Here is a 25,829-nt window from a genome sequence, read left to right on the forward strand (position 1 = left end):
GTTTTACTTAATCCCCAGTATAAAAAACGTTTTTAACATTTTTTAATTATTTAACGTAATACAAAGAAACATAACAGATTAATATTAGATTAATATATAGTTTAAATAAATGGATCAACTTTAAGGCCTGGTTTCAGAGAAAGGGCTTAGACTAGACTTAGGCTTTAATATCAGAATATTTTATAATAAAGGGCAATTAGAAAAAAACTACTGCTGGTCTCCATCTTGAGAAAACACAAAAAGCACTGATATATTTTAAGATAGTCAGTAACAAATTAAACAAATCATACATTTCGGTCTGGTACTAGATTGTCTGAACCTGATAGTGATGTAACTCAATAATTGTATTTATTCATAAATGTTTAAATCCTACATGTAACTTTATATCAGTCATGTAACATTTATTATAAATAATATAATGAAGTATAGCTGATATAATTTTAATATACATTTAATAATTTATTACTTTAAATATTAAACAAAATATTTGTATTATTATATCAAATTTCTTATCCTATATAATTTTGATATCTTTTGATGTCAAATTATTTACTAAAACATTTGTAGTTTTTACAATTAGTTAAATATAATATATAATGTTTTGCTATTTATTTTTTTTAATTAATAAAGCATTTGAAACATGTTTATAGACCTGCATATATTATATTATATTATATTATATTATATTATATTATATTATATTATATTATATTATATTATATTATATTATATTATATCAAACTCTTTGCATGTTCAATGTTCATGTAGTAGGTCATGTAGAGACCAAGGTTAGCTCATGTAGAGAACAGGATTAGTGTGCTTGTGCTGGGTCAGATGTGCTCACCGTGAGCGTCTCTCCTGCAGGGTGCTGAAGCCAGCGAACGACTGGCTCCTGATGATGCCATTGGGTCCTCCAGGAGAGTGAGTGCCAGCAGCCATGATGTCTGGGAAGCGTGAGGACACTCCTGCATGAGGCAGAAAAGGATTCTGGGTAAGACAGAGGTCAGTAGTGCAGATGGGGGAAGGGTTGCGTGTGGAGGATGATGATGTTGGGAATGGACGCACATGCACATTTTACACCATTTTAATGCTACAGAAAGAAATAGTAACAACTTATATAGCACCTTATTCAGCAGGCTGCTTTAACTATTTTGCTTTTACAGTTGTACAAAATAACAACAACATCAGCAGCATAGTTTTCAATTAGTATGGAGCTAAAACTTTGCCAAAACAATCTAAATTTGAATTTTTAATAATTAACAAATTTAAATTGAACTCGACAAACAATCTGAATATCTGCAGACTATGAATTCATTCATTCATTCATTCATTCATTTTCTTGTCGGCTTAGTCCCTTTATTAATCCGGGGTCGCCACAGCGGAATGAACCGCCAACTTAAAAAATTACTGAACTGAACTATGCCCACAATAAAAAAAAAGAAAACAAACAGAAAAGCGCAGACAAGTGGGATAATGGTGCCTGCTTCTTCAGAAGCATTAATAGACAAATTAATATCAAGAAAAAACTGCATTTGTAACATGGGAATATTTTGGTTTCAAAGTCACAGACACCGAACAAAAACAGTCATTTTTAAGAGCTGTCAGAGAATTTTTGCCATGGCTTACACATTATTGAGCTGAAGCTTGAATTAAATTATATTCAGCTTGAAGCTTGAATTAAATCGTAAATCAAATTGCAATATCAGTAAAAATATATAATTAAATAAAAATAAATAAATGTAAAAAATAATAATAAAAATAAAATAAAATAAAATTCGCAATTAGATTTTTCCCCAAATTGCACAGCCCTAATATTCAGTTTTATTAAATTACAATTGTTAATAATTCAAATCGACATTTCAAATTCAGATTGTTTTGGCATATTTTAAGCCCCATATTAGAACTACAGCTAAAATTCTTCTATAAAGCAATCATACAAGCTGATAATCTTGTTTTATTTATTAGATAGAAGGTGTTTAACCTGATATTTCACTAACTGTAAAAACTGAATGATTGACCAGTTAACTAACAAGAGAATTTATTTGATTTATTTATCCAATGCAATTGTTGGTTGTTTTATTTGGCGGCACAACTTGTTTTTAAAGTAAAACATAGATATATAGTTAATAGGTCATGCATTTTTTGTGTGTGTGTTTTTTTTATGTGTAGTCAGATAACTTTCTTTTGCTTCGAGAAATATTTGTAAAAATACTATAATATATTATCAAAATAATTATAAATAAATAACATTAAGAAAACTATTTTGGCAACAAAGAAATACTGATATCATACTAAAACTAAATTACATTCATTACTGAAACTGTGCCAAATGTAAATTCAGGGTAGAAACCTTCTGGATGCACTTGGCCTGAAAACTGAAAGCGGAAATGCTTTGTAATAGTTTTTTTATTTTATTAAATAACATTAAGTAATTTTGTAGGTCTTTTTAAATTGAACTCAATAGCTTAAATTATATTGATTTAGAAAAAAAAATGATATAACCACATTTTATTGTCAGTAATATTTGTTGAAGAGTAGAGAGGCATCATTTTACCAACATTGAAAGTACAGTAACGTAACAGCACTATTAACTGAACAAGTTACTACATAGAAATATTCTATTTTATTCTTTCTTTTATGGTGAGCCTATGTGCTTCATGCTGATAAGTACAGTATATGGCATTGTGAGCATAATATTGAGCTATTTTGAAGTTCGACTGCACAACCCATTGAAATGTATGGGTTTCATAGCGCAAAACTTTCCGCTTCCAGTCTGAAAGTCTCTTCAAAACATGTAGTGACTATCACTGGCAACTAGTGGGGCACAGCATAGCCTTTTTCAGCTCATGGTTTCCCCATTTATCTTTTTCAGGAATTCTGCTTCTTTGTATATTTGTATTTTAGTTAGATTTTTTATGTCACTAAAACAACCTGCTGTTTAAAACACAAATGCTTCCTTAGTGAAATGTCCTGCTTCCTATTTATGAAGTCCTGATTGCATATTTTGCAATGCAAACATTGACCACTAATGTTTCTAAAACAAACATTCAGCATTCAGAGCGGTTTTGCAGCTATTAAAGCAGAAATTAAAGCAGCTGTGTTCTGCTTTCATATAAAAATTGTGCAAACCTATTTAACAAAATCAGATCGAAACCTCTTGAAAAGCCTACCACATATCCATATAGGCTCTTTCCCCTAAGAAATCAGAGAAGTGGTCAAAATTGGACAAAATAAAAACTTCTATTTGCTCACTCTCAAGTGGCTCCAAACTTCTATGCGTTTTTTATTAAGTTGAACACTAAAGAAGATATTTTGAAGAAAGCTGAAAACAAGTAACCACTGACCTTTATAGTAGGAAACACAAATACCATAGAAGTCAATTGTTACAGGTTTCCAGCTTTCATCATAATATCTTATTTTGTGTTTAACAGAGAGACAGAAACCCATAAAGGTTTTAAACAAATGAAGGGTGAGCAACTAATGACCGAATTTTTATTTTTGGGTGACCTGTCTCTTTAAGCTTACTACAAAACAAATCTGTTTAATAGTGTGTAAGTTGTAACTTAATGCAAAAGTAGGCCAAGTCATTATAGCCCTAGCTTGCAAACAGCTTTTTCAGCCAGCCCCAGAAATGATTTTGAAAGCTTTACTAGCTCTCTAATAAACAGATATCCAGACAGAGCCTTGACATTAAACGATAGTCCATAAAAACCAGCTGAAAATCACAGAGGAAAGCAAGAAATGACTCATTTAATCTCCCGTGGATACAGTTACTGAAAATAGCACTAAAGGGTGAGAAGACCCCATACGGCACACATTCAGAGGTTTATATAAACCGCTCAAAGCCACCTGAGCCCACCGCAGATGAAGATGCAGAAAGAGCACTTAGGAGCAAGCAAGAGGTCCTCTAATGGAGCCAGAAAGACCAACGTCATCCCTCATTTCAAGCGCAACGATCCCGGGAGGGTGTAGAAACCTCTCACCTATACAGAAAGCCTTAAAGACCGTCTCTGATCTCCTCATAGATCATCTCTCCACCCTCCCATAATTCATCAGAGCAAAGGGAAATGATGAAAGCAGTGGCAAACTCAAAATCCGAGAGTAATGTGGCTATGAGATCTGTGATCATGGATGTGAAAGACCCTGCACTGGTGTCTTTCTTTATCAAAAAAAAAAAAAAAGAAATATCTGAGTTTTGTGGCTGGTATTGTGTTGGAGGAAACCTATAGCTGTGCAATAAATACATTATTGCTTTGATGAGAGGACAATTCTCACCACGGCTTTAGGAGGATGTTGTTTTGCGGAGGAAAAACAAAAGAGCCTTGTATAACGCCTGCCAGGCTATTTATAAACACTGTAATGTTAGTTTTGCCTCCAGAACATATGCTGTACATTTTGATTATATGACACCCCAATGAACAGGAAAATAAAAGGCAGTAATAAATAAAAGAATATAGCAAACATTTATTTAAGGCTTAAAAAAGCTCTTATCAAATAAAAGCAACACTATATAGAATACCAATGTTAATGTTATTTCAAAATTGTATCAGACCTAATTATTGATTTATTTATTTTTTGCAAGAAAAAAAAATCTACATTGTAACAAAGGAGAGAAAATATTAAATAGATGTAAAATATATATATAATATAATATATACAGTAAATATATATTAAACGTTATATATACAGTTGAAGTCAGAATTATTAGCCCCCCTTTGATTTTTTTTTCTTTTTTAAATATTTCCCAATTGATGTTTAACAGAGCAAGGACATTTTCACAGTATGTCTGATAACATTTTTTAACTAATCTTCATGGAAACAAATAAACGGGGGACTTATAATAATTCAGGGTGACTTCAACTATATACATATATATATATATATATATATATATATATATATATATATATATATATATATATATATATATATATATATATAAATACATACATATACATATATATATATATATATATATATATATATATATATATATATATATATATATATATATATATATATATATATATACATATATATACATACATATATATATATATATATATACATATATATACATACATATATATACATATATATATATATATATATATATATATATATATATATATATATATATATATACACATATATACATATATATATATATATATATATATATATATATATATATATATATATATATATATATATATATATATAATTTAAAAGTGATAATTTATGAATATTCCAAATATACATAATAAAAAGAAAACAAATCTCGTTCATTATATTTTATACACGGAAAACACAATACAATAAATACAAATATGCTTGTATTGTATAAATATAAAGTACATTTCTTTTCAATGTAATATCAGTGTATACAATAACAATGTAATAATGAAAAGTCCTTTACATATAGGAAATCATGATTAATTGCATCCAAAATAAAAGTTTGTTTTGACATAATATATGTGTGTATTATATATATTTACTGTACATGAGCTAGAAACAAAAGCATATAAAACTATTTTGTTACATAAATATTTAAATAGGTGGCGCGGTGGCACAGTGGGTAGCAAAATAGCCTCACAGCAAGAAGGTCGCTGGTTTGAGCCTCGGCTGGGTAAGTTGGCATTTCTGTGTGGAGTTTGCATGTTCTTCCCATGTTCACGTGAGTCTCCTCTAGGTGCTCCGGTTTCCCCCACAAGTCCAAAGACATGCGGTAAGTTAAAATGTCTGTAGTGTATGTGTGTAAATGAGTTTGTATGGATGTTTCCCAGTAATGGGTTGCAGCTGGAAGGGCACCCGCTGCGTAAAACACATGCTGGATAAGTTGGCGGTTCATTCCGCAGTCTTTCTAAAGAAGAAAATATATTTACATTTACATTTTACATTTAGTCATTTAGCAGACGCTTTTATCCAAAGCGACTTACAAATGAGGACAAGGAAGCAATTTACACAACCAAGAGCAACAATGAATAAGTACTAAAGGCAAGTTTCAGGTCTGTAAAGTCTAAGAAGGGAAGTGTTAGTAGTTTTTTTTTTTTTTTTTTTTTTTTTTTTTTTTTTTTTTTTTTTTTTTTATAGGAAATGCTGTGAAAAATTTCTTGTTCTGCCAAACATTGAGGGAAATAATTGAAAAAGAATTCAAATTTGATAGTAGGGCTAATAAATTTGCCTTTAACTGTATATTAATTGAATAATTTTTTTTATTTAGCATTAATAAACAATCAACACAAATATTTAATAGCAACTTAGTAGCATCAAAACCAACTAAAACTTCAGACCTATAAAATCACAAAACAAACACAACGAAATCTATACAACTAACGGCTCGTTTCCACAAACAAAGGTTCCACTTCAGTTTGAAAAACACAAAGCGACACTGTGCCACCCAGTGCATGCTGGGATTGTTCCACTCATTCCATTCAGTGCTGGTCGTCTCGGTTCACAGGCACTCGCGAAGCGCTGTTGATGTGCGGCCACATCATCCCATCGCTGCGGGCACGACTGCTCATAAGTATTCTGGGTACAGCTGCCTGGCACCCAATTCTCAACTCCTCACTGCGAGAGACGGATGACGAGGACAAAAGAAGCAGAGAGGGGGGCTTCATTAATTTGTCACCTCCAGCAGGGACCATGTTTATCAGGCCCCTTGAGGGTGTGAGGGGGTCTCAAAGCTGGTACTGAATGAATAGTGTGTGGGTGAAGCCCCAAAAGCCCACATTATAAGTACAAATAAGGATAAATCTAACAACATCTCTAGCCAGATTAGATATGTCCAATATTTATTGTCGTATTTATTTCAAATAAAGTTAAAGTCAGAATTATTCGCCCCCCTTTGAATTTGTTTTCTTTTTTTAATATTTCCCAAATAATGTTTAACAAAGTAAGGAAATTTTCACAGTATGTCTGATAATATTTTTTTCTTCTGGGGAAAGTCTTATTTCGGCTAAAATAAAAGCAGTTTTTAATTTTTTAAGGTCAATATTATTAGCCCCTTTAAAAATACTCTATTCGACTGGCAACAGAACAAACCATCAATTTAGACCATTTCAATTTAGAGATGTCATTGGCCCATAAACATTTCCTGCTTGTTATGAAACTATTTCATGACTGTAACAAGGGGCAATTCAATCATAACTTAAAAACAGCTAAAAACAGCTGTCATTACATTATTTATCAATATGTGGCTCTTTTTGAATTCTCGGAATTTATCAAAATTAAGCATGTAAAACAGGAAATGCATTGGGACCATTGTTTTTGTTTAAATCTCTCAAAGGCTGCATTTACACTGCAGATCTTGATGATCAATTCCGATTTTAGTGACTGTATCCGATTTTTTTGATGAACGGCGTACATCATCTTTTAAAAGTGACTTGTGTCCGATTGTCTGCATTTACACAGTACAAAGCAAAGGCGCAATGACATGGAAAAAAATAGCAGGCGCTGACATGACAGATAATAAAAAGCCCTCTTTTCTCCATTTCTGTTTTTAATGTGTTCACGGGGTTTCATTTTTTAAAATTATTTTATTACAGGTTGTTTTGCTATAACTTATAACAGAAAAGTTCTCATTTTGACCTAACCTAGGCCTTTTTAAACCAGTAGGCATCCTAATCGTAATGTCCATGGCATGATTTATGTGCATTATGTAAGCAACCGTTTTATATTAGTTACAAGGCGGATGTTTCGCTATTTCTCCTTCTCTCTCTCTCTCTCTCTCTATCGTTAACATGCTAAAATACTTGTGCTACGTGACAATATAAAAGCTTTTTTAGTTCTCGTGTATGAGATTTAGGGTTTGTGACTCTGCTGAAGTCTGTTCCAAAATGAAAGCATCAGGCTTGATGTCACTCACTATGTTTTTTAATGATGCGTGACTCGCATTGACAGGTGAAGAGCCGATCAACCTGCTTAAACTGCAAACATGAGGGTCTGGATCCGATTCATATGGGATAAATTTCCACAAATGAACAAGGCCTAAATCTGATTTGAGTACATTGGAGTCAATGTGAATTTTTCCTGCTAACACATACATGGGCCATATCCAATCTGTGCCACATCAGAGAGAGAAAAAAAAATAAAAATCGGAATTGAGTCACTTAAACAATGTAGCGTAAATGCAGCCAAAATGGTCTGTATGGTAACTTGCCAAATACCCTAACTTGCCTTTCACTTTAAGCTGAATACTAGTATCTTAAAAAAATATCTGGTAAATTATTATGTACTGCAGGGTTCAACGCTAAGGATTTTTTCTACTGGCCAGATCGGACCAGTGGTTCAGATTTTTACTTGCCCTGCCAATGTTTTCACTGTCCCTTCCAAAAAAAAATGTTAATAGCTATTTCTTAGCCACAAATTAAAAAACTGAAAAATGTGTCAAAATGTTTGTAAATCTAGAATTTAAATATTTAAAAAATGTTAATAAATGTAAAATGAGCAAAATTCAAACAAAAGCAGCAAAATGTGCAGGCATTTTATTGCAAAACAAAAGATGGCTTGCCTGCCAAACTGACGTCAAACTGTACAAAACATCACTGTACAAAACATGGACAAGTAGTCACAGGCAAATTAAACTTTAGTGACAGGGCATCAGTGGCCCAATCGGGCCAGTAACAATCCTGTCTACTGTCCCGAGCATCTCACACGCTGGCCCCGGGCCATCGGGCAGTCCTTATTGTTGAGCCCTGTACGGTTATAATTCTGATTTAAACTGTATATGGCTTTTACAAACAACCAAGATAATAATTGGTGCTTATAATGCATGTGAACAATTTCAAAAAACCAATACCGGAATTTTGCCGCATCAATTTTCTTTCTGCACTTTAGCCCTATAGTCATTTTATTTCCCACGCAAGCACACGAGCGGACAGAAGCTGAATATCATCAAACTCAACCCACACTGCAACTTAACAGCAGAGCAACTCCTAACACCCGTTTCAATTATAGTTTCTATAGTAACAGAAGACAATGCACAGTGTGTCCAGTAAAAGAACAGTGCTATCATGAATCCCCCACAGCCTCCTCCTGTCATTCTGCTCTGAGGATCCGTTGTCTTCCCCTCTCTGTGGTCTTTTGCTCTTAGGTAGGAGTTCAACCCCTCAATAGAGCAGCTGTGTGATGCTCAGCTTGTCTTGTTTCACACTCACGTTTGCTCTAGAGTCCGCCTTGCAATAGCGATGACCTCACTGTTAACAACCATATCAGGTCAGAGAACTAATGTCGGTGACCGAGTGACCCTGTTCAACTCATGCTGGAGTAATGTGTGCTTTTGGCCAGCTTTGTCAAATGGAACAGGAGGATGGATAATGGTGGATGTGGAAAACCGCTAAACCTATTTAGTGGGTTGTCTGGTTGAAAAATCAAATATGTCCCTCATTAAATGGAAGTTGTCTCTTATTATGAGTGTAAAGATTACAAACAATGTGAAACATGATGATGGAAGACTTGAATGGATGTTCTTGGTGGCCAAACGATCACATGGTGCTGACAGTAGCTGCTATTGTTTATCTCCTAAAAATAATCTGTATTTTTTTTTCTTGAAACTGGAAGACACTAAGGCGGCATAAGATTAGATTTTTTTTTTTTTTTTGCCTTTTTTTAAAACTATTTTTAGCTTTTAGGATTTTTTTCATTCTGCGCTGCAGGAAACAACTTTTCAGGTCAAAAGGAGCAAATAATTCTCCTTAAAACAATAAAAACATTCTTCTTTCTGTTTGAAACAGCATTAAATACAGTTAAACAAGTTTAAGAAGTTTAGAATAAAAAAAATAAAAAATCTATGTCTGCTGTTCATTGGTAATAAAATAAAACAATGTTTTTATTATTCTACTGTGGGCCATTTCAGCATGCATAAAGAAATGAAAATAAATAAGGGTTATCTGTAAACACAGCCACTGATTTTTCCTCTAAAATGCATACCAAAGACATAAAAACCAAAGCTTTTTCATAAAAGTATACTCCTTTTAAAGGTATATCGTGGTTTGGATAAGTCAAGGTTTTAAAACCACAACATTTTCTGTTTATTTTTTTTTTTCGTTTTTATTTTAGGATAACAGTATCAGCAGAACAGTCTCAGGCAGAAAATACATCCAAAGACGCCATTTTAAATTGTAAAGAAATCTTTGTTTTAAATACTAAGGAAAACCACAAAAGTCAATAGCCCCTTTCACACATACAGACCATTCCGGAAAATTGCCGACAATTTTCGAGAAAGGTCTGTATGTGTGAACAGGCCCTTTTTGAAAATTCCGGTAAATTCTTTCCAGCAATTTTCCAGATAGAGAGAAGTATTAACATTACCGGTTGTTCGCAAGAATGCTGCGCGGTGTAAACACAGAAGGAAAATTGCAGGAGAGAGCGCGTTCATGCTTAGAAAGCGCTGACAAGGGACATCTACTCCAGGCAGTCAGAACATTCAGACACATTCGCACTGTATATGAAGATAAAAGCCTTTGAATATTTTTCCAGACACATTAAGCTGCTAGATGTTATTCAGATAACATTTCTATGTTCCTTCATTAGACCAACTGTGTAAATGAATAATTATCGATAAGATGCTTATGATAAGTCATTGTTTGTTAACTTTCAAGCTCTGCTTCCTTCAGTTGCTTGATGCGTCGTGTGTGCACGTGGAGCAGCCGGTGAGCGCCAGCACACACATATATTATGCGCATCTCAACACGCGAAAGTCATTCATTCATTTTCTTTTTCAGTCCCTTTATTAATCAGTGGTCGCCACTGCGGAATGAACCGCCAACTTATCCAGCATATGTTTTACAAAGCAGATGCTCTTCCGGCTGCAACCCATCTCTAGGAAACATCCATACACATTCAATCACATTCATACACTATGTACAATTTAGGCTACCCAATTCACCTGTACCGCATGTCTTTGGACTGTGGGGAAAACCGGAGCACCCGGGGGAAACCCACGAGAACGCAGGGAGAACATGCAAATTCTACACTGAATCGGCAACATGCGGAAGTGTTCCTTTCTAAGTTTTCATCGAAGTTGTTTACAATACTTATCCATCCACAGAGTTTGTAATTTAGTCAAATGTTTACCAATACAATCGCAGCCGTTTAGAGGTAATTTCTGGTTAACGATGTCAAAATTTACCAGTATTTTGGAATGGATGTGTGAATCCGGAAAAAAATTGTAACATTCTTGCCTGTGTGAACATCGCTTTTTTGAATTTACCGGTATCACTGTTTGAAAGGGGCTAATGTTTCACTTGAATTATTCAGCCTGACATGTTTACTGTTCCAAAATATTTTAAATGTTTCTCAAAATAAAATATACTGTGTTCAAAGGGGAAAAAGCTTTAGTTTTTTACCCAGATATTAAAAAAGCATATTTTATAGCAGTGAGCACAATACAGTGAAACCATTATATTTCTATCCAAGGTTATCATATCGTCAGAAACTTATACCGTACCAACAGGTAGAGCGGCACGATTAATCAAAAAATGATCATGATCTCGACTTAACCCCCCACACAATCTTAATCCGGCATCTCTATGATTTAGCATCATATTTTCAAGTTCAGAAGAGAAACATTAAGGCATTCTAAAAAGTCTTTACATTGTTTTATATACACTGCTCAGAAGTTTAGACACCTCCAAATGGTGTAGAAAAAGTCAGCATACTGTATTTATAAGATGTAATCAGTGTTTGGGAGTAACTAGTTACATGTAATGGCATTACGTAATTTAAATACAAAATAAATGTAACAGTAATTCGTTACAGTTACTGAGAAGAAAATGTGTAATTAAATTACAGTTACTTATGAAAATGTTAAAGATTACATCCATCTAAAAATTATCTTTAAAAATCTGCAATATTTTGAATAATATTAATCTGTTGCTTTGCCTGTTTTTGATATGTGCGACGCCTTCTGCTAAGGCCATTTATTAAAGCGGTGCTATTCTGCTATAACTACATTTCTCAGTAGCGTGGCTATAGCATTGCTACTTCCTAAATCAAAAAGCTTTTCAGTAGCGAAGCTATTTTATTAGTCAAGTAGCGCAGTAGTGTCCACACAAGCTACATTTACCGATCGCGGATCAATAAGTGATGGCACCGGCACTCACGGAGTTGAGAGGCCGGTGTCTAGCTAATGAAAATAAAGCCATATGATGGCGATAATGACTATTTCTTCTTCTACCTGTTTTTTGGTGGTCTATATATATATATATATATACACACACACAATATAATGCTTATTCCTAAATATTTCCCTTTACTATAAATCCCTATAGTATTTTTTTATGTGTAACACCCTGTTTTATTAAATTTTTAGTTTTTGCTGTTATATACTATAAATTGTTTCTGTTTAGTACAGCATATTATTTGCAGTAGATAACTGAACAATTCTGCCTCATATGTTTCATTGACAGTTTTATTGATCACTAAGAGCTGATTTACTTGGATTTAAGTTGCTTTGATTTATAAATGAAAATAGCACAAATAGATTAGATGTATTTTTTATTGCTTTTGCCACAAAAAAATAAAAATAAAAAATCACCCTCCACAAATAACTAAAATTGTGATTTTGTTACAACAGTAAACATTTTTTTTATTATTATTATAAGGTCTGGTTTTGTGGTGGCTGTAAAATTAAATTAATATAATCTTAATTTAAATGATGAAAGATTTTGAAGTTCTAACAGTAAACAGAGCTACTGTAAGATCACACCTGCTCGGTATAAATGCTTGAAAATGATTTAGTGGAAAATATCCATTAGAAACCTTAAAGTAATCAAAAAGCAATCAGATGAAATCAGTTACTTCAATTACAAGTAATTGAAAATGTACACTACTTATTACATTGTAACTTGTAATCTGTAATCTTTTACATTTCCAAAGTAACCTTCCCAACACTCGGTATAATTCACCCAAAAATGTAATTTCTGTCTTCATGTAATGACCTTTTTGTGTCCGCGAAGTCACACGATTGTTTACCACAGAAAGGACAGATGATTTTACCAGTGAAGTAAATGGTCTAATAATGTTGTGACAGATTGCAAGCATACATCTCAAACATGATAATTCAACTTCAGAATTATGACTAGTTGTATTCTGATGTAATCCTGTGCATTGGCGACCAGGACGAATTCAAAGTCTATTCAAGACCATCAATGCAAGTCTAAGCCTAATATTGTTATCTTTTTTACCATATGTTTGAGAAATAACTAAAAATAAATAAACCTTTATTTTACATTAAAATAAATGTGAGAAAATTGTGATCTTTATTTTAAGCAAAACCAAATGTGATTCTCATTTTAGCCAGAATCGTGAAGCTCTAGACACAGGCATGCACAAAAATAACAAAACAAGCTAAGAATTTAGGGGAGGTAATGCTGATGCAATGAAAATATAAAAACTCCTCACTTGAGATAGCAATGTTTTATTTGATTATACTGAAAACCAACTTTAAAAAAAATACACTTACAACTTATTAAACTTGGAAACTCTATAAATTCCAAATACTGCAGCTAATATTTAATTTTAAGCTGACTTTAAAAGCTTATAAATGTACTGACCCCCAAAAGAGACCAAAATTCACATTATGCACACAAAAAAAACATGTTTTACTGCACAAAAAAAAGTATTAGATTTCTATGCTGATCAATACTGCATTAAAGCAATAATCAACCAGCATGACCTTACTGGTGAAACTCGAAGGAAAAAAAACTGCTGCATGGGAAAGTTTGCCACAGTTTAATAAAGTTTAAGTGAAAGCATTTCTTTAAAGCAGCATTTGAAACTGGCATGATTCACATTCCTTCCTAAAAGTCAAATGTCCATATAGGCTATCAAACAACGTGAGAAGGGTTCAAAATATGTCAACAGAGGAAGCTGATGGCTTAACACATTCACTTAATGTGTTAGGCTGCGAACATTGCCTTAAGCCATTACGTGGTGCTTGTGGTTGAAGAAAAGATGTAAAATATACATAAATACTTTTAATTCTTCCGACGGTCAAAGATTACAGTTTATATTTAATCTTAGACATGAAGCTCATATGATGAACTTTAGTTAATTAGTTATACTAAAACAGTCAAAATTTAAAGAAGAATCTGTTCGTTTGGCCTCAATGGCTAATTTGAGTCATGCTTAATCCATAGACCTCAGAGCACCTGAATTTTATCTACCAGCAAATACTAAAATGTCACACTACTTTCATCGGCGTTGTGACTGAAGACAGAAAGAAACTATGTAAGGAGGCCTGAATTATCCTTGACCACCGATAACCTCTTAAAGGCATGTAAGGGGCTTGTAATCTCAAACTTAAAGCCCTCAGCTGGAAATGTCACTGTGTGTGAAATGTCTGTTCTTTATTCAGCTGCTCAAATAATTAAAATGATAATGACCGTTTTGTAGATTTCATATATAGTTTCAGCTGTGGGCCATATTCTAATTCAGAAAAACACCTTTGTATGAACTACAGCTATTAAAATATTCCTTATGGTAATAATTAGTATATTAAATTATTAAATTAAACCATACACATCCATTTCCCATGATTCTCTTGTGTAAATGAACAGAAGGCATATATATTTTCTGTAATTTTCCACAGTAATTCAATCAACTCATTCATGTCCTTGACAATAACACATAAAAGCACACAATATGTAGACTACTTTTTAACGCATGTATATTTATCTATGTCGACTTCTGTTCACATATAAAAAGGCCTGCTCAATTTGAGTTTGGACTTTGAAAGAGATTTACCTGATAATCAGGTTTTAGCCCTTTAGTTTGCATAACATATTTTATCTGGTTCAGTTGTTTTCCTGAGAGTTTTTGTTTGTTTGTATTAAAGATATATTGGGTTAAACAGACAGTTACAATGCATATAAAAGGGTTCAAATCTGCCGGTGCATGAATGAAGTGCTTGATGCACCACAGAGACGGCACGCAGCCCTCCGCTATCTGAGGACACTTCCAAACAGCAGCATAAAAAAAAAAAGAAATCAGTGCGTTGAGGATCTGTCCAATGTATTATTGAGCCTTTTCTAATCTAACATTTCAGGTAGGCCTACTTTATGTGTGAAGAGCAGGTAATAACCCTCTCTTTTGCACCTCCCGGCCACCGTACTCTCTACTCCAGTGTAGCGAATGCGATCTTCTGATCTAACAGACACAGCGCAACATGATTTAGAAACAGCAATGAACTCCTTGTTGCAGGTGAAAATGAAACCATTTAATGCAAAATTTCTCCATGCACTGATTATTCAAACTAATAGAAACAAATAGTCACAGAGAAAGTTTTGCATGTTTAAATTACACAGAATATAGCGCATGCAAGATCAGATTTGGATCGATACCAGCTGGCCAGTACCCAAAGTAGCAAAAATATGTGGTATTGATTCGATATCTGATCCAAGTATAGGGATCGGTGCATTCCTACTTCAGATTTTTCACTTACATTTTCACTAACAATTAATTGAGCTAATAACACATTTACAAGACTACAACATAATGACAACATGACTAAATTGTGATATTGTTGTTGTTTTTTTCATGAGCATGCAAATGTATGATTTAGTTCAACTTAAAGGCTCATTCACACAAGTTTTTTCCAATTTTCCAAAGTTTTTCGATGTAAACCTATATGCTTGACGGACATTCATCATTGTTACCGATTATATCTCGTATCTTTTAAAGATGTATGGGCACCACTTTTTTAGACAGTGTATAAAGTTAATAGAACTTCAAATACACCCGGCGCTACTCATCAGTGTCAGTTCCAAAGCAGTGGACCAATCAGAAGAACTCAGAGGAAGGACAATGATGGCGTCCATGGCGCCACACCAAAATTCATCCCGCCACGGCTACATTACAGCTTCTCATTCAAAACATTCAGTCGTTGTTGTTTTTTACTAGCCGGTTATAATCCTGCCAAAACGTATTAAAAGGTAAGTGAATGATAACATCACAAACTTTTCTGTAACCGTATTAGTGCTGTGCGTTATTTTTTTAACCTTTTAAGGTGACATGCTGACTCACTGACTGACTGACAGGTGTGTGATGCGTAAGGCCAGCAAACACAATGTATGTTTCAGATAAGATGAACACAGTTTCCATAATTATACTTTATAGATAAAGGTCTATGACGCTGCATACAAAGATTTTATCTTGCTGGAGTTTATTGCCTCTTCACTTTACTTTAGAACGCATTAATGCTGCTCTGTAGTTCTATTGGAGATATTCATAAATATTTCTAGCAAATCTAATAAAGTTGGAGCCATACTCGTTACATAAACGCACTTCAGCAGTGTTTATTTGAGAGCGCAAAAGAAAATCTGCACTTAAGCAGCGTATATTTGAGAGGGCGTGCAAGAATTTTTGTGCACAAACAGAGGAAATCAACAAGTAAGCAAAGAGTTTGCATGCTTATATTAAATAAATGCAATCTCGACTTGTAATACTGCGCTCACTACATTTGTCATTGAAATAATGCCATAGGTAGTTGGTAGATCTGTGTAAAAGGCCTGCCACCACAGCTGGAAAAAATACAACAGGAAACACAAGCGTTGCCTGACAGCTGTGGCTTGCATTTTTAGATGCAAAGATATTCTGAAATGTTTAGATGTTGTTTGTGAATGACCCCTAATAATAATAATAATAATAATAATAATAATAATAAATTAGAATAATAGTAATAATAGCAATAATAATAGTAATAATATTAATAGTAATTATAGTAATAATAATAATAATAAATTAGAATAATAATAATAATAATAGCAATAATAATAGTAATAATATAAATAGTAATTATAGTAATAATAATAATAATAATAATAATAATAATAATAATAATAATAATAGGGATGCCTTGGTGCTCTGGTTCACGCCTGAGTTTGACTGAACCCCCCTTTCCTACAGTACTGTGTTAATGGTGGTTTCCAGTTCTGAACCACAGTACACTCATCATGGCCGGTGTTGCTTAGTAATAATAGATCGTGTAAAGCCACAAATAGCCAGAAAAGCCAGTGCTTGCGTGCCTCAAGTTTGAACTTTGCACATTAAATTTGTAGTTGAGTTTTCAACATGCTAACACTCAGAGCGGCACATGCATTTATTTATCATGAATGCAATGTAAAGGAGTAGAAAGCCATTTTCTGCTAAAGATGAACAGAAATTAGATCAACATTCACCCTGCTTACAGCATGTCAGCTATGCGTGTCAGAAAAGCAAATGAGTAAATGCATAAATGCACTGTTTACCCATTCATAAGTGGGAAACAGCAGATCACTTCTGTGATTTGGAGCGATTGTGTTCACATTTGAAGTGAACCGTACTGGAGATTGCATGAACCATACTACAGACAACCCCTTTTAGATGGACTAGGGTACAGTTTGCGGGTTTAGCCAAACCAAATTAACTCTGACATTACAAAACACAGTGTGCGCATCAAAAGTGCCAGAGTGAAAGCATCCTTATAAACGGCTACAAGGAAAACTCACAAAAAACCAAATCACAGAAAAAAAAATCTGATTGAACTAATGGGCTAGACTAGAGGGACAAATCTGAGAGATGTATGAATGCTTTGCTGTAACACTGAGCCATATGTACAAAGCAAAATGAGGACAGGGAGAAAACTAGAGATAGAATGATGAACATTCTTATGTGTGGAGACAGAAGCTTGAGGCGATAGGAAAAAAACCTGTGTGAGCATATCATAGGATAACAGAACACAGCTGGCTAAAAACCAACACAAACTCAGTTCCAATGTCAAATGTGATATGACTCCAAGCAAAAACATTTTCTTCCCTGTGCCACAGTTTCTAAAAAATGCAATACCTTGTTTATAGTTTGTTTTAATGGAAGAGATGACACATTCAGTGGCTTATAAATGTCAAAAACTTGTTATGGGGAAGAAACTGTAAAAATTGCATATTTCACTGACATCGAAAATGTACCTCATTGAACTCGTTATGCTTCGGCATATAGCAAAAAATGGATTCATTCAAAAAGCAAAGCATTTTTTATCTTTACTCCTAAACTGACACTTAAAGCAGACACGTGGCGTCATAAAACATTAATATTACGTTAGAATTATGTTGCTAGCATCTAAGGACAAAGCTATTTTGACATCCAATAATGAAGTGAAATGACTTTGATACTGTGTTGATTTAGGTTGTATTGGAAAGTGACTAAAATCCAACGTCAAGCCAACATCTTAAACTAATGCCATATTCATTCATTCATTCATTCATTTGTTGCCTTAGTCCCTTTATTAATCCGGGGTCGCCACAGCAGAATCACGCACTAACTTATCCGGCTAGTTTTTACGCAGCGGATGCCCTTCCACCCGCAACTCATCTCTGGGAAACATCCACACACATTCACAGACACACTCATACACTACGGACAATTTAGCCTACCCAAATCACCTGTACCGCATGTCTTTGGACTGTGGGGGAAACCGGAGCACCCGGAGGAAACCCACGCGAACGCAGGAAGAACATGCAAACTCCACACAGAAACGGCAACTGAGCCGAGGCTCGAACCAGCGACCCAGCGACCTTCTTGCTGTGAGGCGACAGCACTACCTACTGCGCCATTGCTTTGCCCACCAATGCCATATTGATGTCAAATACTGACATTTATTTGTCAAGAATGGCAACCAAAATCCAACATCAGATACACGTCATATTGGTAATGCTCACACATTGTCAAGTTGTAACATCCTTAGACGTTAATATTTTGCTGTTTTGTTCTGATGTCATCCTGTTTTGCATTTCCAAAGAAAATGCAACGTCCCACAACGTTTGGGTACAATGCCAATCTGACGTCATGTTGATGTTCTGTGCCTGCTGGGTTACCTTTAAAAGAAGTGCTTATCATCTACAATCATGTCATGAATGTAGTTTCAAAAACACATTAAGTCTATGATACAATATGGTTACACTCGAACTGTTTTCCCAAACAAATCTGTTTTATTATGTCATCTTTTAATGAGCTCACCATTTTAAATGAACAATTTATTGAATCACTTGTTATGACAGGATCTTGTACTGGTGATTTAAGTGTCATATTTATTTATTCACGATAGGCCTAAACAAAAAAGCACAAAAACAAACTATGCACAATATTAATAATTATTATAAAAATAACAAACAAATATAGAGCTATAGCAATTCATCAATGTAACACACCTAGTCAGTATTTGAGAGCGTGTTGTGATTTGCATGATTCACAATAATAAACATTAATAATAATGGCGTATACTCCAAATCTTTTGAAGATCTTTTTGATCTAAATGTTCGTTATAAGTGAAGAAAAATAAGTGAAGTTTTACAAACTAATTTCGAGAGGAGCATGTGATAGGATCAATTACAGCTGATTTTCATCGCTAATCATTAGTTAGCCTATCAGAGCATTCTAAAACTACTATAAATATCCTGCCTAAACTTCATTCGATATCTTAGTTTTTGGAACCCAAGAAACACCTGAAATCGTATCCCTCCTAACGCTCAATGACCAGGCGGGAACCTTGAGCTCATCTATCTCTGAGCTCAGGGTTCTCTCCTGGGACAGCATCCCAAACCGGCTATCATAGTTAAGCATTATCTAAGTGTGAACTCTTGAAATGTAAAAGCAAGCTTGGACATTGCACAAAATATTGTATTCTGTATTCTAAATGAGAAAGTAAAAAATTGATTTAAAATTACACAAATATCACTAAATGATAACATATTTTATGTAGGGCTGTACGGTTTACTGGTACTAAGATATTATTGTAATACTATAACTCCAAAATATTGGTGGTACCACTATAGTTTGCAAATGGTAGTATCAAAATTAACAGCCTTTTTACAGTACATAATGTTTCATGCGTAAATAAGCTTGGACATTGTACAAAATATTGTATTCCTTATTCTGAAGGAGAAAAAAAAATTGAAATGACACAAAAATGACTAAATGATGACATATTTGTTATTTTTAGGTGAACTGTCCCTTTTAGCAACTGTGCTCCAAGGAACAGCTGTCCTAAATTCATGTGCATATTTCTTCAGCACTGAATGTGGTTTGTCACTGAGCGGCTATGCCAGTCCCAAATATTTGTTAAGCCACTGAACTGCATTTCACTTAATTCAGTCTCCCTTCATTCCGACAGCGCTGGCCAGTGCCACACAAATAAGACAAGGCTACGGTTCAAGCTGAAAGCAAATCCTTAACCTTCCACTCTCAGGTGAATCTCCAATGATTCAGCAATTCAGTTGCAGGTCAGTGTGCATCTGTGCATGCAAGATAAATGAGAAAGACAAGAACAGAGACAGAGAAAGACAGTTGCCTCTTCATTTCTGCCTCCCCTGCACTCTACCAACTGGACATAACTGGAACACTTCTAAAAAAAGATTCCAACACTTTTACTTGTGCCAGGAATACGCAGATGAAACATGATTATTTTTTTTATTTTTTTTGAAGACTGAAAAACCATTTTGAATTAAACATGACACATCACTTTCAATTTCTAGGCATATAAGAAGACCTAAAAAACAAACAGCATCTCAAAAATACATAGACAAATTAACACGATGAAAAATATGACAAACACAGGTTTGATGTGGTGGATTTATAGGTCAGGCAATGGGCCAAGTACTGAATGACTGTTTTTACTAAGGGAAGAATCACACCTAAACCCTGTTTATACGACATCGTTTGCAGTAAAAACAGAAAAGTTTTAACGTGTCTTGCATTTTAGGGCCAGTTTAGGAAAAAATATCTGGACAAGAATACAGTCTACAAGAATACACTTATGGTTTTTTTTACCTGGCAGACAATAGGTCAAATTGCATTGAGAGGTGCCTTTTTTAAATGATTTACGAATGGCCATGAGCATTTTGTGCGCTGCTTATGCGACTGCGCCTAGCCTTTTTGCCATTGCACGCTGTGAGCCTACAGTTGAAAACATCAACTCTGAGTGGAAAAAGCATGCTACATGAGTCACATCTTCTTCATTCTCCAATTAAATAAAAAGCAGAGGCAGGGTTTCTGTTGAGGTGACAGAAATGTTTGTGTCGTCAAGATTACTATGAAGACTTTTATAGATGGAAGAGAGCCTTGTGGTCGGTGTTTTGAGTTATCAGGAGCTGTATGACTTACATAAATCTTGAATATCAAAATATTATTAAACGTTACAATTATAACAATATCAACAGCAGCACTCACGCACAATACGCAGCTGATTTAGTTGTTGCCTAGCGACAAAAAGCTCACCGCACTTCTCAAAAAAAGGCAGAGCAGTTCGCCTCGCGTTCTCAGAATGCAGCGTGTGCGTGTAATCAGACCCTTAAGCTATTGAACAAAAAATCTATTATCTATCAGAAATGCAGAAATTGACTTTTAAGTGAAGTTTTATAAACTAATTTCGAGAGGAGCACATGATATGATTGATTATGGCTGGTCTCTCATCTTCAATCATCGGTAAACCAGTCAGATGAATCCAAACCTACAATATATAGCCAATTTCACCTTACTTCCCTTATCTTCGCTTTTAAAGAATCCCCCCTTCCACCCCATCTCCCCCTTTTCCTCCTTTACCAGAGAAGCTCTCGAGAACTACCTGATCTCAGATCCCCTTACAAGCTAATTGACCAAGGGGGAGCCCTGGGCTCAATTATCTCAGAGCTCAGGGTTGCCAAACCTGCTATTAGTCTCAAGCAATATCTAAGTGTGAGCTCTTGAAATGCAGGTAAAGCTGAAATATAGGGTTGATAAAAAAAACATTGAAAAGTCAACAATTAAAATTTTCACTTGCTACATAAAAATGTCAAAATCTTAAAAAGTCTGCATCGTTCAAAGTATTTTAGATGACATTTGGTGCAGAAACAGAATCTGCAGCCAACAGAATATAGCAATACCCTGGCATTATTAAACTAAACCAAAGTTGGCTTTAAAAATCAGCTGTAGTTTATGAGGGTGCTTTCCTGTTATCTGCATCGCTTCAAGCTTTGACAGGAAGCAGTTGACTTCATCCCGGCTAAAGCACAGTTGTATGTCAGTACAGACCCCGAGGAGCACAGCACCCTTTAAAAGGCATACGGATTTGGCTTTTGAGCAGATTACATGTCACAGCTGACAAGATCTAAAAAAAACAGCCATCATGAGGGAAAATATGTCATACATAACAACATCCAAGGACCTAAATTTTATCAGCCAATGCCATTTCAGACAGAATCCACTACAACCAATCAAATTTACACACGCCTTCTGAGTGCTATGCTAACAGAGAAAAACAAAAACATTCAGTTCATCGGCTTATGTTTGAAGCATAATCCATCGCAACACTAATCATAGGGCTGAGGGATCATCGAAAACAAGTGTGCGAGAGGTGTTCTTAGTGTAGGTAAATTCAAAAAGACTGTTAATGAGAGAGGATTATGGGATAGTATAGCACCCCCACCGATAAGAGATAAACACGTCATCATGGCTGCTAAAGAGTGTGAAAATGAGAGAAAGATCTTTCTTTTTTTTCAGTCAATCACTTGAAGCTTTTCTTCAAAAAATGCACTAACAGCTTGTGTTTATGCACAATGCACTTGACTGTCTAAATGTACAAACTTTAGGTTTTTATGTGCTTCATCATTGAAGTCTGAAAGCTCCACTTCCCCCACTTTACACAATTAAAGCTGTGACAGTAAAGTATTTCACTTGCTACTTTTTAATAAGGCATAGTTTATCCAAAAATGTAAACTCTCCCATCATTCACTCATCCTCCACTTGTTCTAAAGCTGTTGGAAGTTTCTTTCTTCTGTTAAGCACAAAAGAAGATATATTGTTGGAAAAGATACCGACTTCCACACACTCTAAAAAATGTTGTTATTTATTTAACCAATGGTTAAACATATTTGGTGTTTTGTCTGGTTATTTTTAACCTTTATTAGGTTATTTAGTAATAACTCAACTAGTTGAGTTAAATATTTGGCGCTCTGTTGGGTTATTTGTAATGCCTAGTTCAGACTGTGTGATTTTAGCCCCGATTTTGGCTCGCCGACAGGTTTTGAGAAATCGGCGACAAATGCCTGAAATCACAGGCAAATCGCTGCTCGTGCACGTGAGTGACAATCACACAGTATGAACTTTCAAAGACGCGATCTGAGAGAATCGCAGATGAGTCGCAGATGCCTGTGAGATATTTGGCGTGCTAAATATCTGGAGCTGTCGGCGATTCAAATCATGCCATGTGAATTGAGTTTTGACTGAAAATAACATCAGCGATCGCCTACAGCCAATGAGAGAGCAGCTTTCACTTGTGTGTGCGTGTGTGTATACCTGCTGCAGGCCAGCGGGAGGCTGGGGGAGAAGTTAAAAGTGCTCTTTTTCGGTTTATTTGGACCCACGAAATGGAGGAAAACTAGTGGAGGTTTGACAGGACTCAGGAGCACCCGTGCCTGTTTGACATTTCATACAGAAAGAAATTAGTTTATTATCAACGTTGAGGAGAAATGGCTAATTCCCTTTAAACCCAGGTGAGTGAATATGTACATGTTCTACCCCATTAAAGGCTTCTTTCTCATTATGTAGTTAATAACAAAAGATATACTACGTGTTTTTGGCTGTGAAACGTAGTTTGGACGAACTTGTTGGCGATTTGTCCTATAGTAAGTCATGCAATGTGAATGTCCCTGTCCCCGATTCATCTTGCAGTGTGAACAAAGCAGCGACGAAACGCTAGCCCAGATAGTCAAGCAGTGTGAAAACATCTGTGACACGATTACTTTGAAAATCATGCAGTCTGAACTCGGCATAACCTTTATTTGGTTAATTGATTAATAACTCAACCCGTTGGGTTAAAAATAAGAATTTCAACAACTGATATAACTGACAAAAAACAGCTGTATTAATATGCTTAATGTTGTTTTGCATTATAAAGTTTATTTAAGCTATAACGCAATAATATTGTTTTTTACTTCTTTTTTTTAGCAAATTACCTCTTTGTGTCATATTTTTATATCCGTTTCACCATCCAAGACCATCTTTTAGAAGCGTTTGGATGTTCACTTGACAGATAGAGGACTATGACATCAGCAACTTGACGAGTAGTAGTGTTAACATGAATTATTTGTTTTTATTGTAATAAATTCATTAACAGATGTCAAAAACAATAATGCGTTAGGTAATACAATAAAAGCAATTTTTGTTATTTATTTTTAAATATTATTAAATAAACTTGTGGAGGAAACCAGAGTACCCGGAGGAAACCCATGCAAACTCGGGGAGAACATGCAAACTCCACACAGAAAGGCCAACTGACCCAGCCACATTCAAACCAGCGACCTTCTTACTGTGGGGCAAATGTGCTACCCACTGAGCTGCCCTTTTTCTAAATTACTTTCGAAAACACTATAAGTTGGGTTTAGGGGGTGGGTCAGTCAGTCATTCAGTCGACAGCAAGCTGACCTGGTCTGCTGAAGTTTATGTAGCGCCCTTTAAGCAATTTATGATTTATGCGAGAAGAGGACTTGAAAGAGGAATTTGTGATCATTAAAAGTGTACAGCCTCTTAAAGAGCCCATATTATACATGAAATAGGGTCATATCTTGGTTGTAAGGGTCTCCAACAAAAGTCTAATATGCATGCAAAGTCAAAAAACACTTTCATGGTCTTATAATCTGCATTTATTTTTACCTAATTATCCCAGCGACTCCTGTATGAATCGTCCAGTGATTCATTTGTTCCCAAACCCCTCCTTAGCGCGAAGCTAATCTGCGCTGATTGGACCGATGACAGTCTGTCGCGATTGGTCGACTGCCTTCAGTCAGAGAATGAAATGCCCAATAGCTAATCAGCAATATAAAAGTAATCACAGTTCATACACGCTCCATAGTGTAGGCGTGGATTTTAGCTGCCACACACACACACAAACACACACACACCTCTGGACGACAACGCTCCCGCTTCCGCCCGCACCCGCCAGGTTTTAGCCTGAACCCGACCGCTCCCGCTTATATTTAGAATTTCTTGTCCCTGTGCCCGAACCGCCCCGTTTTCTGCCCGCCGCGCCCGATCCCGCTAAAGAGCGGGGGAGAACATAACCGAAAATCACCCAGCTAAACAGTCCAGCCAGACAGCCAGACAGAGCTCTCTCTCTCTCTCTCTCTCTCTCTCTCTCTCATACGCGCGCACTAACACATACACACAAGCGCCAAGCAGACACACAGGCAGGCAAAGCTCTGTCTCATTCGCATAGCAATATCCACGATATTGCTAGAAAGCCCGCTCCCGTCCCAAATTAACCTGTTACCGACCGCTCCCGCGATTGATACGGAAATTTATTCCCGCGCCGCAGAAATCTGGCGCGGGGACAGCCGCGGGAATGCAGACCTCTACCACGGAGCTCCGTAAACAAACAGCACGCGTCGCGTTTTTAACGTGACTTTGCACGCGATAAGAGAATATAGCCAGTTAACCTGATACAGTACACGCGGTTACAAGTAACAAATCACAACTAAATACATTTGCAAGCTAGAGTCAACGAGGCAACTTTAATCGCACGTACTTACACTTGAGAAATGGAGGGAGAAACTCATCCTGACGTCCATTAATAAGTTACTCTTTACTGATCCTTACTTTAACAAACGCAGATGAAGCATTCTTTGTAGCCTGTAGTTTCCAGAAGTTTCCAACTGCTTGGTTATAATGCTGAGGTTTCATCTCTGGGTAGAGAATCGATTAGGGTTGTAACGATATGAATTTTTCACGGTATGATAATCGTCTAAAACAATACCACGGTTTGACGGTTTCGCAGTATACGGTATGTTACAAATGTTACAAAATAATAGAACAGTGAAGCAAAT

General features: G+C 35.3%; 1 protein-coding gene across 9 annotated transcripts in view; it reads right to left on the reverse strand.

Moving 5' to 3' along the window:
- ripor2 (RHO family interacting cell polarization regulator 2) overlaps positions 1 to 25,829 on the reverse strand; it is a 159,063-nt gene that overhangs the window by 71,562 nt on the left and 61,672 nt on the right. For all 9 annotated transcript variants that reach the window (XR_015516037.1, XR_015516038.1, XM_087294716.2 and 6 more), the window contains exon 2: positions 845 to 965. Coding sequence is in view for 7 of the 9 variants with exons in the window: in XM_087294716.2 (XP_087150842.1) it covers positions 845 to 965 (121 nt within the window). In the remaining 2 variants the exon portion in view is untranslated. The remainder of the gene's footprint in view (positions 1 to 844; positions 966 to 25,829) is intronic.

The sequence above is a fragment of the Danio rerio genome, chromosome 19, assembly GCF_052040795.2.
Source record: "Danio rerio strain M-AB ecotype USA chromosome 19, GRCz13ab, whole genome shotgun sequence".
Classification (NCBI taxonomy): Eukaryota; Metazoa; Chordata; class Actinopteri; order Cypriniformes; family Danionidae; genus Danio; species Danio rerio.